This window comes from Sipha flava, unplaced genomic scaffold, assembly GCF_003268045.1.
Source record: "Sipha flava isolate LNK unplaced genomic scaffold, YSA_version1 221_pilon_pilon, whole genome shotgun sequence".
Lineage (NCBI taxonomy): Eukaryota > Metazoa > Arthropoda > Insecta > Hemiptera > Aphididae > Sipha > Sipha flava.
The window spans coordinates 269,897-295,297 of record NW_020272852.1 but is presented as its reverse complement, the minus strand read 5'-3'; the positions used below and the strand labels follow the sequence as shown (position 1 = coordinate 295,297).

The 25,401-nt window shown below is 31.7% G+C and overlaps 1 protein-coding gene across 1 annotated transcript in view; it reads right to left on the bottom strand.

Annotated features, from left to right (window-relative positions):
• Positions 1-220: 220 nt before the first annotated feature.
• Positions 221-25,401, bottom strand: part of LOC112683176 (calbindin-32) — an 81,153-nt gene continuing 55,972 nt past the window's right edge. The window contains exons 7-12 of the mRNA XM_025554075.1: positions 8,107-8,190; positions 7,849-7,904; positions 7,690-7,735; positions 2,650-2,706; positions 616-687; positions 221-397 (exon numbers count right to left, since the gene is read on the bottom strand). Coding sequence (XP_025409860.1) covers positions 239-397; positions 616-687; positions 2,650-2,706; positions 7,690-7,735; positions 7,849-7,904; positions 8,107-8,190 — 474 coding nt within the window. The 3' untranslated portion in view covers positions 221-238. The remainder of the gene's footprint in view (positions 398-615; positions 688-2,649; positions 2,707-7,689; positions 7,736-7,848; positions 7,905-8,106; positions 8,191-25,401) is intronic.

The following is a 25,401-nucleotide window of genomic DNA, read 5'->3' as shown; positions in this document are numbered from 1 at the left end:
AAATTATTGCTTCCGAGTAATACAATAATAACAAAATAAAAAGTAATTTTATGTCCAGTAATAATATTATAATTAGTATAATATACCTACATTTAAAATTTAAGACAACAAATGAACTTAATTTTAATTAATAATAATATCAAAATAACAACAAATGCGTACGAATCTCGTCACGGAAAGACGTAATATTGTGCACGATTAATTTTATTTATTTTTCTGATTTTTGAGTGAAAATTGTTTATTCCTTTTTAGCGGCCGAGTCATCTTCTTGGTTGTGCTTGGCTAGCGCAAGTAGTATCATTGTCAGCTCTTTTCTGTTGATCTTTCCGTCGTCATTGTAATCCACCCCTCGCAGTATAGTTTCCTCGAAGTCTTGTAAGTCGTCCGCATCGTAGTCCTAAACCAATATTGAGCAATAAAAGTACATTTTATTGGTTCATTATATGTATCTAATATATTACACATGCACATGTTACGATTTTATAAGACTTAAGTGCTCGTGAAATTCGAAAGATTTTATAATCTTTTTTTAAAATTCATTATTGTATATCATCGTAAAAGATGTACATATAAGTTGAATTTATAGTTAATTTATACACGTATCGGTATACAGACCTTTTTAACCAGTTCCAGTAGATCTTTCAGAAAACCTCGGAGTTCCTCGTTCTCAATTGTGCCGTTGTTATCCTGCGAATAATTGTGAATATTATTATTATGATACTATTTTGAAAAAACAAAAACACACACAATCATACACACATACACTACTACGTTATTAATGCCTGTGCTTAATAACTAAACAATAAGCGTTAACGCAAGAGTGCACTAAAGTTCTTATCCATTCTTATCGTTTGTACTAAAATGATGCAACAAAGTTAATCCATTGTCAAACGTTCTAAATTATTGTTCAAATTAAATTTTGGGCTGTACCATCTTATCATCAAGAAGGATTTCAATTAGCATTTCTATTATTGTTGTGTTTTAGCCAAGACAACCGTGACTGAGTCGATTCTCTAAGTTTTATCGAATTTTCAAGAACTTTATATGATCGCTTATAATTCGCACGCAACACAAATCGGTAAATCATTAATCAGTGTTTTCAATAAGTACTAATAGTCATTTTTTCATTTGAATAGTTTACCCGACGGTAATTATAACAAGCTCGATTATTTGTTTTAATTTTTTAAGTTTTAATTGTTTTAAAGCGCGTTATTTTAAGTGAAAATTTTTCACATCAATTTTGTCAGATGTAATAAATTATATGATTTTTGTTATTATTTTCGCTCAAAAATGTAATTTATAGTAGTAATAAACAAAGTATCTTATTGATAAAATCCAAGACTATACTGAACAAATTAAAACATCGAATATATTATTTGGTATACCCGCGCATGTATAGTTATTATAAACTTATTAACGTTTTTAATATACATCAGAAAATGTATTCGAAACGAGATATATTTGTAAAATATTTTCCGAGAGATATTTCATTTATTTTATTACATCATACATGTGCAAACTAGAAGGTATGCTTATGTAGTACTAGATATAAATCGAACTGATTTCGCAAGAACAAAGTTTGACTTATAATTTGAAGTTTTGTAGATAATGGAGTTATACATGCATATAAAATATGTACGCAAATTTTATAACTTGTTATTGAAATATTTTTGTTCCCAGAAAAATAACTATAAAGCTTTGTTTACATTGAAATTATAATAACTCTTATCCCAAAAAACAGTTTGAATAATATCCGCTCCAGAATGGAATTTTACAGCAGTTTTTGTGTTATATTATTGATGTAATGTGAATTGTAGTTTTTTTTATACATTTTATTTTCAAAATGCTTGGATTATTTTTAAGATAATATCTTATAGTACATTTGAAAGTAATAGGATGTGTATGAGATAATTTAGCATAACCAAATTGAAAGAGAAAAAAAGTGTTCACGTGAACGTATTTTGACAAACTGCGATTGGCAGCGAACAATGTATAGTTGTTTCATCTAATACATTTTGGCTTTTATCAAAATGAACTATCTCCACCAATACAAACCAATCGGTTTGTGCAATGCTCCGTAATATGATTTGCAATATTTATAAAGATTGCCACTATTTTGCTATTTTTGATATTGTTGTTTTAATTGATTTGAATACTTCAAACGATTTAGATTAATCTGTCCAGTTAATAGTTTTTATTATACAAAAACATCAAAAATTACGTACTAATTTATTTTAAAAGGTGTGTTTGACCTACATTAACTAATTTATTTAGCTGTTTGAGGTTTCTTAAAGGTCACCAAAAAGTTGTATTATCTATATGAATTGATTAATAATAAGAATGTTAAGAAAGGGCAATTCGTTATTTTCCTAAAATTGTCCAACAATTATAATTTTACGTGAAGAATATTTTAGCTTAATAATCCAAAAAGTCAGCACACTATGATTGTACCAGAAAGTGTAAACATGCATCGTGAAAATTGCATGCTTTATAATTCATATTTGATTAAATAAAACTCAAGAAATTTAGATTATTGTATTATTATTTTATTAGTATTATTATTATTATTATTTTAAGTTTAACATTTTTATGCATGTTGTTAATTCAAAAGTATGATTCAAATTTGTTTTGAACATGGTAAATACTTACTCGATCGTACAACGAAAATACTCTCTCGATATCGTCCTTTGTCAGTTTTGTGGCTCCCTGAAATAAAATAAAATAAAAACTTCAATGCATATAATCATAGGAAAAAGAGTCAATAAGCCAACAGTATATGAAACTAATATAAAAATATATTGTTTATATTGTTATTGTTATTAATTGTTTAACCTACAGTTAACCTTTTCGTTATGTCAAATCTTAAGGGAGTAGGAAAAACTTTGAAGCATCGACGTTCAACATACCAAGAAACTACAATATTATTTATTATTGATTATCTACTGCAATTAATCCAATATATGAGCTATTAACCTGACTGATGATAAAAAATTAATATAAAATGTAAAATCGATAAATTGTTAAATGGTAGGTTAGCTTGCGCCATACCAAAAAGCTAATAATGTATACGCTATGAATAATATTTTTTTTATTTTAAATTTAAATTGTTTTAATAAATATTTTTATAAATATCTATACGAGTATTTTTTTTTAAATATTTATAGGTTTAATTTGATTAATTATAATTTATTTGAGCCGTCATTTGTGTAGTTTATCTGATTAGTTGTCGGTCCAGTGTCATGATCCAATAGTTATAGTATTGGTATAGAGTATTTAGTTATGCATCGAAAGATGTATTATTTTCGTTCGGGTGAAATTTCCATAAATACATATAAAGTGAACCTCCACGACGCTATGTTTAAGCTTCAGTGCGATTGTACCGAATAAAAAAAAAAAAAAATGATTGCTTATATACCTGCTACGATATTATATAGGTTTCTATAAAATGTTAATGATAAACGGGTGCATTGATAACGCGTAGTCTAAGACAGCGGTTCTCAAACTTTTACAATCACGGAACCCTTAAAAAATAGTTTGTGTTTTGCGGAACCCTAATGTCTTTAATTCCAATTCAACTCTAATTTTTTAAAAAACAAAAAATATAGGAAAACCAATACTTTAAAAAAATTTTTAATGGTATTGTTAATAGTGTTAATGATTACTCTTTGTTAAAATTAGTTTAAAGCACAATTTTTTTTAAATATGAAATAATATTTTTTCCAAATATAAAATAAGTTTCTCGATAATCACATACATCTGGTGGAACCCTTAGCATTGTCCCACGGAACCCTAAGGTTAGGTTAGGTTAGGAACACACTTTGGGAAACGCTGGTCTAAGATATATTATGTTGGTGTTGTAATCGCGCATGTTATATAACACGAGAGCAATAAATAATATTTATATGGAATTTCGGTGACGGCGGCGCCAAACATTTTAGACATATTTTATTCGTAGACGAGTATAACAACTATTATATTGTAATAAATAATTTATAAGAGTTTATTTCAAGGGGGTTGTTCATTTTTGACTGATATTTGGTTCGTGGTCGAGTAACTATTTTTATTATTATTTTATTTTTACCATACAGTTCCCAGGGCTAGTCGCATATATTAAAGAAAATTTGTTTTAAGACCGCGTTAATTGTTTTATAATTTTCGTAGCATTATTTAGGTAGTATCGTCCACGGGAGACATGTCATGTCTGTTTGCTAGTTTGTAGAGGTGTACGGTTTGTTTGCGCTAGTGCGGTAGACTACACGACGTATACCATAATTTGATATTATATTTGGACGCGCGCGACATTTAAAGGCACGTTGATTGGCTATTGAGCAATTAACATATAATTACAAGCATTGTACATAAATATATGTGATTAAATGTTTCTGGATGTATGCCTTGTACATTTTAAAATGACTGTATCGTTTATATTTAAGAACTTATAAGGTTTTAGATGTGAGAGGAAAATATATTGAAGTAATATGTAATGAATCAAGCTATCTATATGCCTTATTCAAGTAAACGCTGAATACCATACAAGACTCTTGGTTTTCACGAGAGTAATCCAACGGCTTAGCAGACATGTCTGAATTCAATCAAATTCAATTATTATTATCACCTAAATTGTTACAAATTTTTATAGATATTTTTATAATATAATTGTGTACGAGCATTCACGTGTGTTCATTTTCTCTCTTCAAATCTAGTATAACAAAGTACTGGTGAATGAAAACAAAATAATATTGATGTTCATAATTAAAATTACAAATTATATAATTAGTGTTTATTATTTATATGATACTAGCTGACCCGACAGACGTTGTTTTGTCTTAATTATGAATATTGAATTCGAATTGGTATAATTAATAAAAAAAATATTTCAATAAAAGTATGTTATTCTAATGCTTAATGATATAAGTATATTAGTGTCATTGAATATGTTTTCCTTGAATCTCGTATATTTTTCACAGATAGCTTAAATTATTTATTATTTGTACTCAGTTGGTAAATCAATTACAGCTTTAATATTATCATAAGATGTTTTTGAAAATGTAGAAAATTTTATTTAATTTTTTCTTTTATGAAACATTAATTTTTATCAAATATTTTAGAATAAATTACATTTAATTTAATCAACATCAGTTAAATTACGAGTCACTAACTCTTGGACTTATTAGGACTTCATTTATAACATTTAGGAGGATGCCCGGGCACACCCGACACTACTCGTGCGAACACCTATGTTCCTACTCAGTATCTACAGAGGTTCAGTAGTGACATGTCACATATTTTTTGTTTAAAGGTTAGTTATCATATGTTTTACGTGTATTTTTTTTTTTTTTTTTTGTAATTTTCGGGCATATAGTTTTGAAAACTAAGAACACACTTTTATTCCCGGCGGTTCGGCGCCATTGTCCCCATACACATTTGGCCGTACGATAATTTGAAAATGTCGTTCAATCGTTGTACGGGGTATTTTGAAGGATATTGGTTGAGACCTTTGTCCCTCGAAATATGTTGCTAAATATTCAAATAATACTGTTCGTATCAAGTATGTGCAAACCAAACACTCCCACCTAACGCAGAATGAAATTCTTGATATGCCACCGGTTATCATAGCTGTAGTAATCCGGGTATTACGTAAACCACTATCTCCTTATCCTATTTTTATTCCATTTACTCTGAGCGTGTGAAAATAACTACCTGTAATGTTATTTTTATATTTATATTGGGAAACGGTTTAGTAAAAAATGTATTTAAATGCTATATTTTATTATCATAAGCGAGGATTTTGAAATATTAATATTATTTTTTTAGTTGTTTGGGAACAACAAAAATCCTTGAGACTTTTCCTTGTTCCTCCATCCATATATAAATATGGATGTAGTATTAATGATAATTTACATACGATTTAACCTTTAAGTAATCAGTTGACGCGTATGTGCGCAACTACTGAACATCTATATCGGTGAATGAAATATATTTTTTAACCTAGTCTAAAAGTATTATTTCACTTTTTTTCAACCATATATTCATTCGCATCGGACCGTTACAATGGAAGTTGTGACAAAGGTGGATTTTGTTGTTAAATCGTACCGAGCCAGTGTTTCGGGTCCGAAACACGGGCAACAACTACGTAAACTCGTACACTGCATTGGGTACGTTTATTTCCGACTCGTGTTTCGGCGCCGTACACGTGCGCCTACGCACCGCCGGACGTAAGCGACCTGCAGTCGTTGTAAACCCTGGACGTTTCACCGGAAGCCCGTGCCCAGGACGCGCCGAGGTGAAGCCGGTGGACTTTTGCCGTTGACCTTTTCGGTTCGCACCCACACCCGTGACCCCGGGGAAGAACGTGACGGATATATTATTATTATTATTATTGTTATTACTATGATATTATGACGGTTTGGTAGGACTCGGGGATAGAGTCATCGCGAGTACGCACGATGTGTTCCCACCGTGTGCATGGTTTGACCCGACCGGAAAGCGCGACGACGGGACGACTGGTTGGGGAAGGTCGAGCGGTCGTGGTACCTACCCGCGTGAAGTATAACCGACTGCGTGCGCCGACACATAACGTACGCCCTACACGCGTCGCGGTCGTAGTTGTCCGCGAGGAGGAGAGGGTGCAGGAGGTGTATATTTATACGCGTTACTGCCGTCGAGGCCATCACTGTTTGCGCAGCCGCCGCGTTAAAAGCTGAACAGAACAACACCGTCGCGTACTTTATTATTTCGTCTTCGTATATTTACCGTTAACACGCGATCGCGGTGCGATCCCGTGGCCAATTTATTTCTCTCGCCCTCACGTCACCACGCATCGTATGGTGTGTACCCCCCGTTATGTCGTGTCCGCTCACCAATCCGTACATCATTGCTCGCGTTGAGCTCGTGCGCACCACGTGAACGGTGATCGAGGGGGCAGAGAGCGATTCGGGGGCTTAGACCGTTAGGCCTTAGACGGCTGTAAATTCAGTACGAGATAAAGAATGTTTCTATGGGTGAGAAAATATTTTTGTAACGATAAGCTTTTGGGCGGCCGGTGAAACAAACATCCCACACACCAGTTTGCTATCAGATACCTCGACATTTCACAAGATCTCTGTCTCTGAAGCACTTACAAGTGAATTGTACCAAGTTGCAGTTGATGAAATATGTACAAAGATTACGGTATTGGTAATAAAAGTAGGACAAGTTTTTAATGTTACATGAAATCACAACATTGCGGTTGATCTATGATCTATGAGTACAGACACATAACTTCTGGATCATCGTCTTTCAATCTGGTGATCATGATTCCGTAGACATGCAATTGCATCGATAAAATATAATTAAATGCCAATTTTAGCGAAAAAATATTTTATTTTTACTCATTTAATACGACAAATAAAAAAATTAAAATATTTAGAAATAATTTTTTTCGTAAAGGGCGTAATTTGCTAGTTATTTGTTCCACAAGTAGTAAAACATTAGTAACTAGTGAGACCGATCATCTGACTCGCATCAGTATATATTACAAAGAGGTCATGGGATGAGTTAATTCTTACTCATTTTGGGGGTTACTCTACTAAAAAGATTGAGAAACGACGTTCCAGATGATATGCTCACGTACCAGGGTGTTGCTGAGCGTGTAGGCATAATAAATACATACATAAATGTATGTTCGCATTATTGTGCATCTGTACGTACCTTGAATACTTGACGGCACAAAAAGTTCTCCTTGACGGGCAGCAATCTGTGAGGGTGTGAAAATAAAGGTATTCGTATTAAATCGTTCGTGCGCGATAAACCCGTCTGTTACCAAGTTACACAAACGGTATCGCCTACAATACATATTATTCTACTCACTTAGCCATCTCAGAAAGCTGCAGTTTCCCGTCCTTGTTCGCGTCGAACACTTGCAGCTAAAGAAAACGAAACCAAAGTTATTTAAAATAAGTTTTGTACGCGTATCGCGTGTACGGTACTGATAAGATTATCCGTATATTATAACTACAGCAATCGACGTTCCGGGAAAAAGCTAAAGTTTACTCGAAACGAAGTTTAATATTATATAATGTACGAACGTTTTGCTGTCGAACAGAAAAAAATCACTCGTCAACATACCATTGTGTCGGTGTACTCGATGAGTTTGTCTTCGGACACATCGTTTATTTTTTTCGCTTCTTTCAGTAAATCCCGCAAAAAATTCTGAAATCATAACCATAACAAATTATATGCTGTATAGTAGAACCTCTATTTGACGAAACTCTATGTATAGTAAATTTTTATGTGGAACCACAAAACTGTATAAAAAAAAAAAAAAAAACGTTTCTATTATATAGAGAACACACTCACAATACGGTGATTTTATCGTAATGCATTTTATTTGTAAATATCTTTCAATAATAATATAACGTGTTACCCATGTGCATCACAAAGAATTATATATACATATAGTATCTCGGTATAGGGAGGATGAGTAATATTATTGATTTTCAAACATCATTTTAAAAACCGATTGATTCGTAAACGGTTGAGTTGAAATAAAAGTAAACATATTTTATGACAGTGAACTAAACTCCCAAAACCAATATCTGTCATTATAATTAAAGAAACGATTTCAATTTGCAAATTAAATTAAAATGTTCTAATTGATCGAAAAAAAAATATATAACATAGAGACTGGAGAGTCTAGGAAAGTCGCTAGGTGTTCCTGTAGTAGAGATCGTATTCGTGTGTACACGCTGGGCTGATCACTAGCAAATATTGATTGGAGGAAGGGTGTTATAAATGTACAAATTTGGAGCGATACCCGTTTGCGTACAAATGTACAACTCAATTGCGCACACGAATTTTTAATACCTTTGATAAATGACCCAAACGTAGGACTCGTTTGCATACATGAACTGTAGAAAACATTTTTACATTGTACATTTTTTATTGGCTCATCTAAACAACAGATCACCTGATTTTAAAATACAGAACTCACTATACTTATAGTTTTCAATATTAAAACAACGCTTTCCTCTGCACGTTTCAAAAACACTTAATATTTGAATATCCGTGGTACTATACAAAATAAAATGATTATAACATTGGCAACTCGTGTTTCGATAGCATCACACGTTCAACTAAACAATAGGCGTATAGTAAAAGTACATTTTTCTAGGAGCGCGTTTTTTGCGTCGTGTTTAACGTAATTTGCTTAACGCAGTACGTTATTCACTTGTTCTTTTGAAATTAATCACACTGTTCTTTTACAGAACGCAACACGTTTCATATCGGTGCGTTTCGCCGACTGACGACGAAGGGAGTCTATATCGCTGTGCACAACGTTTTATGAACGGTTATTTTGTTTCTATTTTAATTTGCTATTTTGTCAAACATATCATTAAATTATGATGTTAATATATTATTATTAATATAGTAAGTGTTTTTAAGCAATAATATGCAAAAAAAAAAAATAGTTTTGTTGGACCGGACGTTCGTTTTTCGAACGACGACGACGAATAGCTAATCGAATCGTTAGAAATCATAAAATTACCATTTGATCTGAAGAATTACTCGTCGTAGTCGTCTTCATCTATTACAATATGGTATATGCTACACACTAGTAACATTTTCAGTAGTCAACTGAATTGTTCGACGCGTTGCCACTAGTTTTGTAGGAAAACACTACTACGCCGTGCAATACGTAATAGAGCTATCATGTCAACTTGATCGATTTCTGCGGCACAAAAAACGCGTTCATAGGAAAACGTACCTTGATATGATTACTCTAAACGCAGCCGATATATCCGTTAATCAAAAACTTTTGGGATTAGGTACGTGTATCTTTTTCGAAATGTTTTAGATAAAACGTATCATTATAAGGCGCTGCAAGATACAATAAAAGTCAATATTTTTGAAATGTACTCGATGGATAATAATATTCTTAACAATTCCACATAAGAATGTATTTTGGAAGCACTACGTGCATTGCAGTGACCGCTATAATATTTTAGCATTTTCTAGTTTGAAGAAATGTGCTCCACCAGTTTGTGACAATCGTCTATGATCTTAATAACGGAGGAAACAAAACGAAAGAATCACGCGAGTAAAAAAAAAAAAATACAGAATATCATTGAAATATCTATGTATAGGATGTACTCTGTAAATCAGAATATTATAAATATACCCTAACCTAATACATCAATGTTCACATCTTCATGGGACACTTTGAAATATATACTCCCAATATTTTGTCCGAGATAATTACAACTGAAATGTGTATCACATGGTAAATAATTAATGTTGTTTTTGTAAAACATTATTTTATAATCACATATTTTTATACGAAAAGCACAGGCTGATGGCAAAATATTAATAATTTATTTTGTCAATATTCAACAGTGAAGCAACATTTCAAATTTTGTGACCCAGTCAAATTGATGTTGACAATTCTAGGCTTATTTGATACGGATTAATCTTGTATATAACTTAAAGATATGAAAACATTTATTTAATCAAAATAAATAAATAAATAAATAAATCCTAGCTTAGCTATTGCTGATGAAGGAAATGTAACATTTTTCGTAAGATTTCGATTTTCCAATACGGGAAAAATGACTTGAAATTACAGCCCACCAGCTGCGTTTAATTTCCGATACTACGAAATATTGAACGAGACATTTAGTGCTGATTTACTACCGGAAAATGTTTTTGCAGAAAATAAAAACGTTACGGTAAAATTGTAAAATCAATACATTTCTCATTCTACTTGGAATCTACAACGGAGCACGTTTTGGTGATTCCGTACGCAAAACCACACCATGTAGTTGGACATTATTAGACAACGGAACGAAAACAAAGTATTGTTATTATTATTATTTCGCTACACATGATCTATGTACATTATACGGCACAATAAGCATATTATATGCGACCATGTTGGACCGTGGTATATTACTTATAAGTATGAATAATGAGAAAACTCAGTAACGACTTTTTCGACGGTAAAACGTCAGTTTATTGTAGATCAATATTTTTGTATAAAATAAAGACGATTCTGTAACGTACAAGACGGCTGGTAGTAACCTATTGTAAACAATAATTAAATTTACATTTTGAAAACTTGTTTGACTCAAAACTAATAAATAATTTGTAAAACATATTATAATAGGCTTTTTTTTTTTTTTTTTTTTTTATACAACGGTACGCCTTTAGAGTATCAACGTAAGTCAGACGTAAATATATTAATAACAATTACGTTCACATCATTTGTATTATAATATATATAATGTGAACCTAACGTTGCAGAGAGATTATTTAATAAGCATTGGAAATTATAAGCATCATATTATTATGGGATAAATCATTTATCAAATCATTATCCTATTATCCTCCTCTTTTGTTACGCAAATTATATAAATTTATATAATGGATATGAAAAAATCTATTATGAGAACTAAATAAGAACTCAACTTAACTTTGCAATTTAATAACATAAATACAGTCTTTTGATAATGAAAAGCGACTACATTTTATTTTTTCATACAACGTTATTCACGTTTTACTTTTTTGACATAACGTTACAAGTAACCGTAAAACTACTTAATAACAAGAGAGGTTTTCTTTATACATTATGTTTTTATGTACGCTATGATTATATTATGTAATATTATTTAATTTTTTCGAATAACTTATAATTATTATTTTTCATCTTACTTAGCTGACACTAATTATTATATAAGAACGTTGTCCATTGGTGATTATTTAAAATTAATGTTACTCGAAAAGCAAATAATACGCGCTTAATACGACGGCATTGTTGTTATTGATGTAATTTGGTTAGGATACTATAATGTACTGAAGATATTTCTGCCCACGATGTGGTTCTTCATTAATAATTTTTAAGAACCATTCGAATAGAATTTCATATTAAAATTTTAGACGTGTACAAAATATGTAAAATGTGATGGCTGATATATTTTACGAACGTGTGTTGTAATTATTATAATTACAGTAAAATTATTTGCGTTTCGAAATACGTAAAACCATGAATATAAAAGAAAATCATAATATTACACTACTCCCACAATCAATTTTGCGTAGTATAATGAGGATATATTTATTTTATAAAGTAACGCTCGAGGGTGAAGCAAATAGAGTATAGATACCAGTTGGGTTTCTAGACCATTTTATAGGGGGGAGAGGCGAACTTCAAACATGCATTTACATTTATTTATTTTCCTAGTGTGATATAAACACTAAATAACTGCAATATAGAAGACAACGACAAGGCTGATAAGTCTTCAAAACATGCCCACTCCGCTAACAACTCCCTTACAACCACGTTTTCCTCATACCAAAACGTTAAAAGTACTATAGCCAAGTAAACGCTCGATTTGTGGAAAAACCAACTGTCAAAACTGACAATCAAATTTTACGAGATCAAAAGAAATGCACTGCCCTGGCCATTCCCTGAAAAAATGACAAGAAAACAGGATACCTCCTTTGTTGTGGCACTTTTGGCAATTGTGGCATTGTCACTGATTACACTGTGAACACATGTTCGACATCGCGTAGTCTATGAAATTCTGCAGTGACAACGATGTAGTGGGTGTTAACCAGACCGTCGAAATACGTGTCGTAATTCGAATACATCTTGTGATCGGTGTAACGGACGAGCGAAGGATGTATCGTCATGTATAACACAAATTGTTTTAAAATATTATTTTATTTTTTAATTTTTTTCTAACAGAACTCTACGCGTTTGCAAGCAGGAGTTATTGTGTTCAGTTCAAACTTTATATAATAATACTGCAGCGTATTCGGAGTGTGATGCATGTATATTTTGTGTGTTAGTATGATGTGTTTTAATAATACGCGGGTTTATGTACTTTTTAATGACAATAGATCATTCACGTGCTCATGCAATTATTCTTTTTTTTTTTTCCTGAAAACATTGTAGCTCATCTTTCCTTTGACACACCTATTTGTTGTTTGTTTATTCTAATGGGCTTAGTTTAAACGAAAAACAAAAGAATAATAAGAAGAAACCAATATGCACGTTAGAATTCCTCATCGCTTCGTCGAGAATCTACAACATTTATAACAGTCATCGGATAATACACTCGTATTTTATCTTTTTTTTTTGAGGAACGAACGGTATAACTATATTGTTTTTGTGAGGGATGTTTTAAAATTTTCCAGTTATATAAAATAATGTTTTCTATTTACGAGTTTGTTTTTTCGAATCGGTTTAATACGTTTTATTTATAATAATATTTTATTATACTCGATACGTATTGTTGTACTTCGATGCGTGAGAAAATATTACATAACACCGTATGCATAATATAGATGGTTGCAGAGCATGAAATTGTTTGGGTTCTCGTAGGAAATAAATCGAAAAACCAATCATAGAATGTAATATGTTTCATACGAAATTTCCAGAAAAAAATGTTTCATATAAATAATTTTATACTTAACACATTTTCTACATTGTGTACACTGGAAAATTTATAACACAATTATTTACTTTTCTTAGAAATTTATTAGATTTATTACATTATACAATTACCAACCATGAAACCGTGATAAACCTTTACTATAAAAGATCTTCATAAAAAAAGGAATTCATTCAAAACCACATCTGTACTGCAATGTATATAAAATATTCTCAGCATTTTAGTTTACCCCGTGGATAAGACGTAATGATAATATACGTTAAAAACATTATTATAATATTATTGAGTGTTAGTAGTTTATCATCTCGAATAGTACACATTGCATATTTTTAATGCCACCTTTGTACCACTTTTACCATTTCAATCTGGATTAGGCACTCCAGAAACGCGTTTTTACATATATTGCAACCCAGAAGAACCATGTCGAAACGAAGGAATTCGAGTTGTCGGGTAAACTCAAATCCTATCTTGCCTAACCTGCCCGGAAAAATGTTTAGCCCGTGCCACTTAAAAATACTGGTTACGCCACTGTACATGTTGCGTACAAGTCCTGAATTGTACATTTCGCAATGCGTACAGGGATTTTCAGGCACATCGCGTAATCTGCAATCTTGCAGTACAAAGCAGACAATTTGTATAAACATATAAGTATGTACATTGTAACGAGACAAAACGCATAGCTGTCGCGATCTAGTGTCTCATTACTTATTAGCAGTAAAACCGTTCAATCATAATTTACACAGCCCTTCCGTAGTCGGCGCGAAAAACTGCACTGATCAACCACAACGAACTCGTTATAGGAATCAATCTAGATGTCACGAGCGGAGAAGTAAGATTAACAAAACATGCCGCCTAATATTAAATCAATATATATAAATTAATAAATTAATTTATATCAAAAAATAATTAACTACGTAATAAATAAAAAATATCAAAAGACTGTAAAAACAGAGACCAAAATCAACACAAATAAAGAAATAATTCACCAAAGCAAATTAAAACTACTATACCACCGAGGATTTGATTGATTTTACAATAAAAGTTGATGATACCGAAAACAACAGAATTCGATTCATTACAATATAAATCAAAAACGGACGTTTGCGTGGTCCGAGTTAATCCTTGGAAAAACAATAGGTATATATATACGCGTAATAATTAAAATTTGCTGACCCACAATGAGTCTATAAAACGGAAAGGCGTTTAGATACAAAACGAGATTAGTTGTAGTTAACGAGCTAACTGCGGCTAAACGCACAGCGGGACAGTTGGAATCTAATGGATTAGTGTGCGCATGCGTGTATGCGTTTTACATTATGCCTAACCGCGAATCGGAAGAAAAAAATAAAAATTATAACAGTAACAATAATAATCGACCCGATGATTAACTATTGTTGTTGTCGTTTTCATCCGATTCCGTGAAATTTTAACGTTGTATGTATAATAGGTACTATATCGCTGCGCTCCGATGATAAAAGTTTTATATGCGTTAAGTCTTTTTCACTCTTTAAAAAATGAGTATGCTTTTATAACTACGTGCATTTGATGTGTAATCAACGGTATATTCATTGTGTCTTATCAAAGTACAAATAAATAATAAAATACAAAAATAAATAAAATAGAACGTGTCAAACACAAGGGAGCTATAAGCTGTGAGTGTGTGCACGCGTGTTATTTGTTCTCTTGGATACGAGTACAGGTACGTACTATAAAATTGTGTACCTTTTTTTAGATTGTATTACGTTTATAAATTACAATTTACGGTGGTCATGAAAAAAAAAGTCACCATAAAAACTTTTCACGGTGTCCATTATAGTTAAAAAATATAAAATGAGTCACGCAGACGATAGAAAATCACGGTTAGGTTTGTCTTTACTTAACAATAAGTATACGAGCACCTTTATATCTATCGTATTCTATAATTTTAAGGTGACAAGATATTGTTACGTTAGCGTATAATTATAGATACAAGCTGTTTTTATATATGTTATAAAGAAGCCGGAAAGAAGAAATAGTCGACTGTTGTCAGTAATGTCCAGGCTGATGTTCCACAAGTTTGGTTTAACCGGAATTCGTCCAGTCGTTGGTGTTGGACTTTACTCATATTATTACAATAATATTTCTTATGATGAGTTAATTATCAATCAGCAGCTCCAATCAAACAATATAGAAACGTGTTTTATTTTCCAATGTTTGTAATTGCGCTAAAAATTATAAATTGAACAATTTCGTTCTGTAGCATATTTTTAAATATAAAAATATAGATCCATCTGTTTCGAAAATAACATTGCGATCGGTTATCTCGATGTCCAGATAGGAATAAAATGATCGACTGTGTTTGAATATCGTTTTTTAAAATGTAATCCCATTTCTTGATGAACTAGACCCTCTGATTGAAGTCCAATGAATCGAATAACAGTGCGTTTGTAGTGTTCATCAGTCTGATAAGTTTATCCCGGGTGAATATACCGTACGTCGAAAAGGCAATAACCATTTAGACGTCTCTATGTGTAATTTAACGACGGTGTCCGATCGTATTCGTATTTCGATCAATTAAGCTATTACATAAATTACAAAATCAACGGTACAACTTGTACATGATCAATACACAGATGGTATTTATTCGGTAGCGTATATATTTTTCAGCCAGATCGAGCATCAACGTTTTATTTCAACGGTATATAATATACTACTATATAAGGTCAAGTGAAAAAGTCAACTGTCGTGAGCGATGCCCGGGCAACAATACGCCCGTACAGCGGCCCTGTATAAGATGGGTCAAATGGAAATATTCGTCTTAAAACGTCATTACGGGATCGTGTACAATGCTCTAGGGAGACATTGATAGTGCAAAATGTATATTTATCCCATGTTGATCCTACATAAAAAAAAAAATAAGTCTCATTGAATTGTTATTACTATGTTCCAGATTTTATTCTCTTAGAACACCTAAAATATGATGCTGTAATTCTATAAAAAAAATTCAAATATTCTCCTTATATTTTCTTAAAAATGTGAAAAATATGCAAAAGTATTCAACGAAAAAACGTTTATTTATGTACAATTTTTTATAATTATTATTATTTTTTTTTTTTTACAACATTTTACAATTAATTGTATAAAAATTTGCCAAAATTGAAATGTAGTCATTATGTTTGGTGACTGCAATTTAGTACTGCTATTACTGCATGTTTTTTTTATTTTATCAAAACAATACAAGAAAAAAATAAATATTATGGTAAACGAAAATCGAAAAAAAATTGTTTTCCTATCTTTAACATATTCTTAAGTATGTTAAATTATTAAAATATTCCCTAAGTGAAGTAACATTTTCAAATATACCAAACAACCTTTTCCTGTAATTCCTGTGTTGATCATGTTTTCTTTAACAAATATGTTTACTGTCGTAAGGTTGCACAGACTCGGTAACAATATTATGCGAAAACTTATTAATATAAATCCGGACTGAAATTATTCATAGTAACGGATTAGGTTTATTGATCTGATAAATGTACGCATTCCGGAGAGCGAACAAGGGTTGTCGTGAAACGGCCAATAATCGTTTACGTTGATCAAATGGTAGTGGGCCTAATGATACGCGCGTATTATGAACCCGACATTGACCCACAACTGCTTAACTTTATATTAGCCGAGTTTTATGATTGGCAGTCATGTGTAATTATTAAATTTTGACCGATGCTAATTTATTAGGCAGTTGATGTTGAAATTTTTGTTTATGAACGAAGCATTACACGTTGGCCCGAATTCACGACACTAAGGCCCGGCGCACATTAAGAAGCAGGCGACGCAGCGCAGCGTAGGTCAGCGCAGCGCAAGAAAAACTGAGTTACCTAAGTGATCGTATATTACTACGCAATTCTGACGTTTCACCGACAGTTATTGTCCACAGTTACCAGCATGAGCGATAGTATGATGGCCGAAAATTTAATAAATTTAAGTTCTGAATCAGATTCCGATGACGAATTTGATGAATTAATTTTGTTGTATTCTTTAAGTAAAGAAAAAAAAAACGTGGAAAAGTAATTTTATGAAAAGAAGACAAAGTCACGGTGAATTCAATTTATCATCGGAATCTTCTAACAAACAATTTTTGAACTACTTTCGTCTGGACCGAAATCAATTCAATGAAGTTCTTAATTTAATACGAGATACTATTTATTTTATTTATTAAAAAAGCTTGACTTAATTAACAAGTTTAGTTAAGTTTAGTTTAAAATTATGTAATATCGTAGTTTCCAAAACTGCACGGCACGTGTGCAGTAATCTGTCACGGAAACTGCGTGACGCAGGTCGACACAGGCACAGCACTGCTCTGTCCTGCCTTACCTCCCAATATGCGCTAGTACGTTCTAACTAATAGATTACAGAAAACTGCGACGCTGCGTCACCTGCGTCTCAATGCGTCGCCTGGACTTATGTTGACGTTAATCGACTTGGTTTAAAAATTAAAACCGTCCGTAACATTAAAATGTACATTTATATTGTTTAAAACCAAAAATTCAATATTATACGTATCGTAGATTTCACCGTTTCGATTTTCTGTTGAAAAAATGTATTTTCAAATGACCGATCATTTTTTACCGGGGTCGTGTGTCCGTACAAAGAGCTGTCACGCGTGGTTGCCCTCTGGACATTTGTAGCGATGACAAATTTCCTACACTCGGCACGTGACGCATGCACGGCAAGCCGAATAAGCAGAATAAGTACTTTGCGGTGTGTTTTTTTTTTCACCGATACAGTACATTTTTATTCAAACATAGTTCCATACACCTCTATCGTGTAGTATTCCCGTCGGAATTAATTGGACGCATCAAACACACCATTTCTAACCGAAACACACAATACGCATTAGTATGAATCAATGCGCACGTAGCATACTCTATGCACTCACAAAGTTTGCTTTTAGCCGTCTTTATGGAATTTACCGAATTCGAGTCGTTTATGACTATTTTTCTTTCATTAGGTCGTTTATCGACAATCCATTTTATTGATTTTAATAGTACGTAGTACATTATTTATATGACATTCCGTTATATATTATTGGTGATTATTTTTTAATAATAAAACATGCAGGCAGACCTTAAACAATTGTTTTAGTTATTCGTTATATCCATTACAAACATTTGTAATCACTTTTACTACTGAAATTATATTGCGCCACGTGAATAAGTGGCACTGCACTTCTACCGCCTTTTTAAAATTCATTGTACACTTATGTAGCAGATACAGCTGGAATTTTTCGCCCAATCGGCCATAGTGACAGGTCACAGCGACAGCTCGCGGCAACATGTCACGCCTTGGAAAACGTACCTTTACTACCAAGTAAATTATTTATTCACGCGTCTTAAATCTTTCGTAGTAATAAGTTTTCAGTAACATTTAAATTTTTTATTTCTTAAATTTATTCGATTGGTTTATTCAAATCAAATTTCCAAAATATTACTTCGCCGCATGTGTTAGAAAAAATAAATAAATATATTTTCATTTCTTGGAAACTGTAAAAAATACAGAACTATTTTGAATTTTGAATCTCACGACGATATTAATGATTCCTATAAAATTTCGTAATTCAGTTGAAATTCCAATGATGTATAGTCCACGAAAAATGTTCATTTGACCTGAACTGAAGACGAAAATCATTAAATATTGAAAACGATTCTCCATCAGTCACTTTAGACATATTGTTTCACCATAAGAACAAATCGTTCAAATGTGACTTTTTTTTTTGGGCAGAACTCCTTTCGCTCAAATATTACCTTCCTCTTTTCGACCAAATTTGATTAAATAGTTTCCTCTTTTCGCCTAAAAGTATTAGTATTTTTTTCACCCATAGTATCACGTTCAATATTTTGGGAAGTACTGTTTGAAAATGAGGAGACGGGGCTTCTATTACTCTCTAAAAATGTATTATGTTTATGCACATTTAAATAGTTATTATAAAGTAAACATAAATAAATATTTATCAATTCGTTGTGATTTCGTTCAAAAAATATATTTTTTTGTGCAAATTAAAATATTTATCATATAATATATATAGGTTAGGTATTTGCTAAGTATATATTTTTTAAGTGTTTAGTTAAAATGTTTTGTATAGTTGAATGCTAAAAGATTTAGTAAACTCAAACCGACTTAACTCCTATTTTAAATTGTTGGATTATTTTTTAATTGACGTTCTTTTACTTTTCTATACTTAAAAATTTTTTATAAATGTGTACTATTTAATTTATAATATAAATATCGGTTTGAACTTCTTATATTACAAACAACCATGTAACGATTGGTGGAGTATTACAATAAAAAATGTTGTTAAAAAAAGAATAAATGATTCACATACATTTGTTGTAAAATTAATCAAACGTGATTTGCACAACGATTGTTGTATATATCTATTTTGAGGCAGTGCTTCCTAAAGTATTGAACTTTGAAAAACTATGGACGAAAAGAGTGCTAATACTTTTAGTCGAAAAGAGTAAACTATCTTTTCAAGTTTGGTCGAAATGAGGACGTGTGCGAAAAGAGAGAAGGTCATTTTTAGGTGAAAGGAGTACCGTCCGTTTTTATATTACTGCAACTACTTATTCGTACATAGCATGCTCGACTATATTGAATATTGTTTAACCTGCAGTAAATGAAAATAGCATAGAATTGGCCCCCAACGTATTTTTTCGTTGCCTATAAAATATTTGAAATAGCGTGATGTACTAATAACGAAATTTCATTACCTATAGTTTATTATTCTTTTTATGTTTTTCGGAAACCGATTTCGAGAAAATGGCAATTTGTACAAATACGTACACGCTCAATAAAATGTTGAATACTATATCAAACTATACTGAAAACACTTTTTACTGTGGAAATGAAAATTGTTGAATTGAGACTCATATAACCAAACATCATGATTTTCTATATTTCGATAGATATTTTTATTTTTTGGATTATTTTTTTGACCCTCTCGGTTAAAATATAATGTTACTGCTTACTTTGAAAAATTACCCACAACTTTCAGACAAGAAAACGGAAATAAAAACTATGAAAGTGAAATTGCTCAAAATCGGATCGAACTTTGTCATTTAGTGAACTCCAGATATATATAATATGTATAAAAATGGTTTAAAAAATAAAACATCAATTGACCGTTAAGAAGTAAAAGGACGTCTTTAAGTATAGTAAATTTACGAACAGAGTAGATGAACAACGTTTAATAGTTTATTTAGAACTTTAAAAAAAAAACTCCTATAATGGACCCGATAGTATGGTCAAATACACTGTTACAGTGTACACTAAATGCGTCTATGCTTGTTTTTGCTACGGTTATTTTAAAACAAAATGAAGGTACGAATATAAATAGTTAGGGATTAATTAATTGTCTTGTCATTTTAGCGAATCACAATCTCCTTATGCGTTCTGTTGTATTTCATCGATTGATTGGTCAGTACTGATGATGTATCACTGAGACCAAGAAACTATTTCTACTCTAATTTTCAATGTTTATATGATAACTTCATAGAAAGTATTTCAATTTATCGCAATTAGTGGATAAAATGTTAGATTTCTAATGTGAAAACATTTTTTTCCTAAAAATAATTTATACGGCACCGGAGGGTTAAAACGTGGTGATTATTTACCGCCTCAAGTATTTTTATTTTTTCTAAAATAAAGTATCTGTTTAATGGTGTACTCTGCGGGATAGTAATTTTAATGATCTCATCGTAGCACTTAAGTGCACATCATCTACGTAGTTGCCCTGTGAACCAGATGAGTGAGATGATGTGCACATTATCTCGGCTCAATCGAAAATCTCAATTTTTAATTACATTGTGAACTCTTAGATGCAGAGCATTGAAAAATAATGAATAATTTAAACATCTGTATTGATAACCTAAAATTCGCATTTTGAATTAAGTGCTATTATAGATTATGTAAGTATATAACAGAAGAAATATATTTGTTTTAATGATATCATAAATTACAGACATTGCATATAATTATACAAACTATATATTTTTATGTCGGGAAAAGAAGAATAAAAAATATTTGAAGATATGAAATACACTCGAAATATCCACTGTCAAGTAAGTACCAATTAAAAATTATGTATAAAAATTGAACATTTAATGTTCTAATTTTCACAAAAAATAAAAAAGCATCTCAAAGATAATCTAAAATTTCAAGTGCCCATAAATATCAGAATCTTTATTAAAGCAATTCAAAATTCAAAATTGTATTTTAATAAATATTTAATATCGTTTAATGGAAATTCATTGATTTTGTATAATTTAATGTTTAAAGGCTATTTTTTTTTTTTATAAATTAAGCTCAAAGTTTATCTAATCAGTATTATATATATGAGAAACTTTAAATTATATTTTCAAGCTTTTCTGTCGAACTTAAATCATTGTATCGATATTTTTCAATAAAATCTAAGAAAACATGAAAATTTCAATTTTCTATAAATAGATCAATATAAATCTTTTGAAAATTGTACCATCTATAATAGACGGTGATATAATTATTCAGTCATCATCTCAAGTCTCTTCGATTATTATTTTTTAAGTTGAGATATAAAAAAATAGATTTTATCGTTTGTTTCATTACTATTTTTCAGTTTTTTTCATTTATTAAGAATATAATATTCGTAAATGACCCTTCTTAAAGGTATCAACTAGAAAACATTAATGATTGTAATGATCGGAACAATCCTTTTGGTAACAATCATGTACATGACTCAAACAAATTTACATAACGGTATGTACAATGCATTCCTCGTTTAACTTAGAATTAAAAAAAAAAAAAAAATTGTTCTGGATATTAATATATGATTTATATCATAATTCTTTCTATTCTATTCGTTTGAAAATATGAAAAAATATTTATTTTTCAGACGAAATTAATACAATTATTATTATTTTTATTTATATTTTTATTAGTAATTTAATTTTTACGATGTATTCCCTTCTACTTTCAAATATTTACAGGCGTATAAATATTATTTGGTAACATTTTTCTGTGCATCTATATAATATATAGATATTATTTGACTTCAATATTATTGACTACATAATATTAATATTATTATTATTTATTCGATATTCATCGAATAATATAATTTTTTATAAATAAAATCAAAAATCGATATCAATGGATTCAAAAATAGGTGATCATATAGTTAAAAATGTTACTATATCTCTGTATTACATTTGTTTGATGTAATAGAGATAAAAAATTATGAAATTCATGTATATTCGATTAAATTGCAAATGCACACTCACACACACACACACACACACACATAAAAACAAATAACGACACTAGGTTTTTATGACTTCATAAAGCGTAGCTATACATAAACGTAAGGACTTTGCGATCGATTAAATAGAAGTTTAAAATAATGCCGCGTACCCCTTCCTTTTTTCACGTAATTTTTTTCTTATACTACTTCAACGCGGTCGTATTGGCTGGATGTAAATCATAATAATATGGAAACGTAGAGTCACGATTTCGCGTTCTTTTTTTTTTTCTTCCGATTTTCCACGTTACGAGATCCGTACACGCGATGAACACAAATAATACCTTTAGGAGTTGAAAATTCAACAACATGGCGGATGATGTGCGCGTCCTTGTATGTGGATAGACGCAGCTGTGATGTATAATACTACTAACAATAATAATACTCATTTATGATGTACTAATTATCGTGTACGCTGCAAGAAAAGCGACGAGAAGTTGTTTCGTTGACGAGAACGACTGTACAATATGGTTTATACTGTAAACTAATTTCGCCAATTGACTTATATGACTTTTAGAAAAATAAAACAATTTCGATGTACGATTTGAATTAGCCATGCGGAATGGTGTTCGCAAAAAATATCGTATTTTTGCCGGGTTTCTTTCCTCAACGACACAAATATATTCATATTTGTATTCAATTTCACACGTTTTTAAACTGCACAATAGTCACGTCTCTTTATACGTGTATGAATACCAGAAAACGGGGACCGGTGATAAATTATTGAAACGTTACTTTTTTAGTTTTGATGAAAGCTATGAAGAGTATACAGTCCTATACAGTGTAGCTGGTCCGCATTGTTTCTTAATATTTTTAGTGTTACAACCGCCGAAATAGGTCAACATTAATTTCACTTAGTCAGTTCTCGTAATAAATCATTATCATCGATTTTACCGTAGTTGCATACATTTACTTGTTACGGAAAGATAACATTTCGAAGTCAGCAACATATATTTTTGTTCGTCAAATAAATACGAGTAAAAGATCGTCTTCCATACGCGAACGTTTGATATCGATCCTGACCGACGCTTTCCCACGGGATCACCGAGCCTCTCCCCTCCCACTTACTTCGGTACTAGTGATCCTTTAGGTGGAGATCTAGGCCCTGTCGCCGTTCGGGGGTCCCGTGCAAGATGTTACAGCACCCCAAGTCCATGTTCGTCCGTGAACGTTTACATAATAACTGTCACACTGTACTCGTGCGCATTCATCTCGGCGGCACATGCAAATATTTCAGGTTCCGTGTACGTCGTTATTATTATTATTATGTTACGCGTTATGAAGTTTTCCCGCCGTCATGGTGTATAACATGACGTAGCTGATGGTAAATGCGACAACTGAGAAATGTTTAACAACGCTCTTTGCACACAGTGTTCCGCACGCAGCGCATACAATACGGGTTACGTACACGACGCCGACAAGCCATTTGTCAAGTCCTATTTTTTTATTTTTTTTTTCGCAGGATGCGAAATGTAGGGAGAGAGGGTACGTTCTCGTATCCACCGTGTGTCGTCAGCAATTCATCGATCCCGTAGGTATATGCGCTTTCGCATTTTCCAGCAGATCGTTGCGGGTGCTACTCGTGTACAGATTTAGTACCCCGTTCGTACCCCCGATTGGTTCGAGTTACGCGTAAGATCCAATCCTGATTTTCGCTTCTCTCGTTAAACCTACTCATACTTGTTTTTATTCTATCGAATTAAATGTTTAAATTTCTTATTATTCAGCACGTATAACTGTTTATTTCGACGGTTATAGTCAATTTTAAATCATAGATTACAGACATAGAACGATCCCTTTCGAAAGCGAAGAAAGTTGCTCTAGACAAAAGGTCCAAACTTACGCGTCGTAGATTTTAAAAGTTTGATACGGTGCCATAAGCCAGATTTCAATAGTAAAAACAATACCGAAGTAGGTTAGGTATGGGATTAGGTAATCGTAGCGGATGCAACGAGGTGTGGTTGCTTTATGTATAATTATAATTGTATAACATCTCCGATGGGATTGTTTGCGAATAAAGTTGGGCGAGAACTTGTTCGAGAACAGAAAGAGGACGGCTAGAGGAGTATGGATAATAAAGGGGTCAAATGACTTATTAGCAAGTAATGTAACTATGATGTCGTCTGCGTACGCGAGGAGAAACCATTCTTGATTATTTATAGACGAGAGAAAATTTAAAATTAAAAGCGAATACTTTTAAATTATTTAGATGCGTTAATGGCTGTACGTGCGGTACTTGCGAATTGTAAACGAACATCTTAAATATTCGTTCACATACAATCGGTTTCGTAATCCCGGTATCGTTGTTCTTATCTGAATATCACGAGTTTTGGTCGTTTTTTAAACATTCAACGGGTCGCTTTCAAAATAAAATATTCATTCGGGTTTCTTTGAATCGTTTTATTGGTTTACTATATCCGTTTCGAATGCCTACGCGTTTTTATTTTCCTCGAAAATAAAAGCTAATCCAAGCGATAGCTGATGTATATATATAATACGCAACTCGAATATACTAGGATTGGCCGATGCTCGTTGTTCGAAGGAAATAATGTAAACGAGTTATGAGGATATGTAAGCAAATTTAAATGTAAAGAATATTTTATGTATACTTTAATATTTGTTGTGGTAAAAAAAAAAAGAAGATAAAAAGGATATTGATGT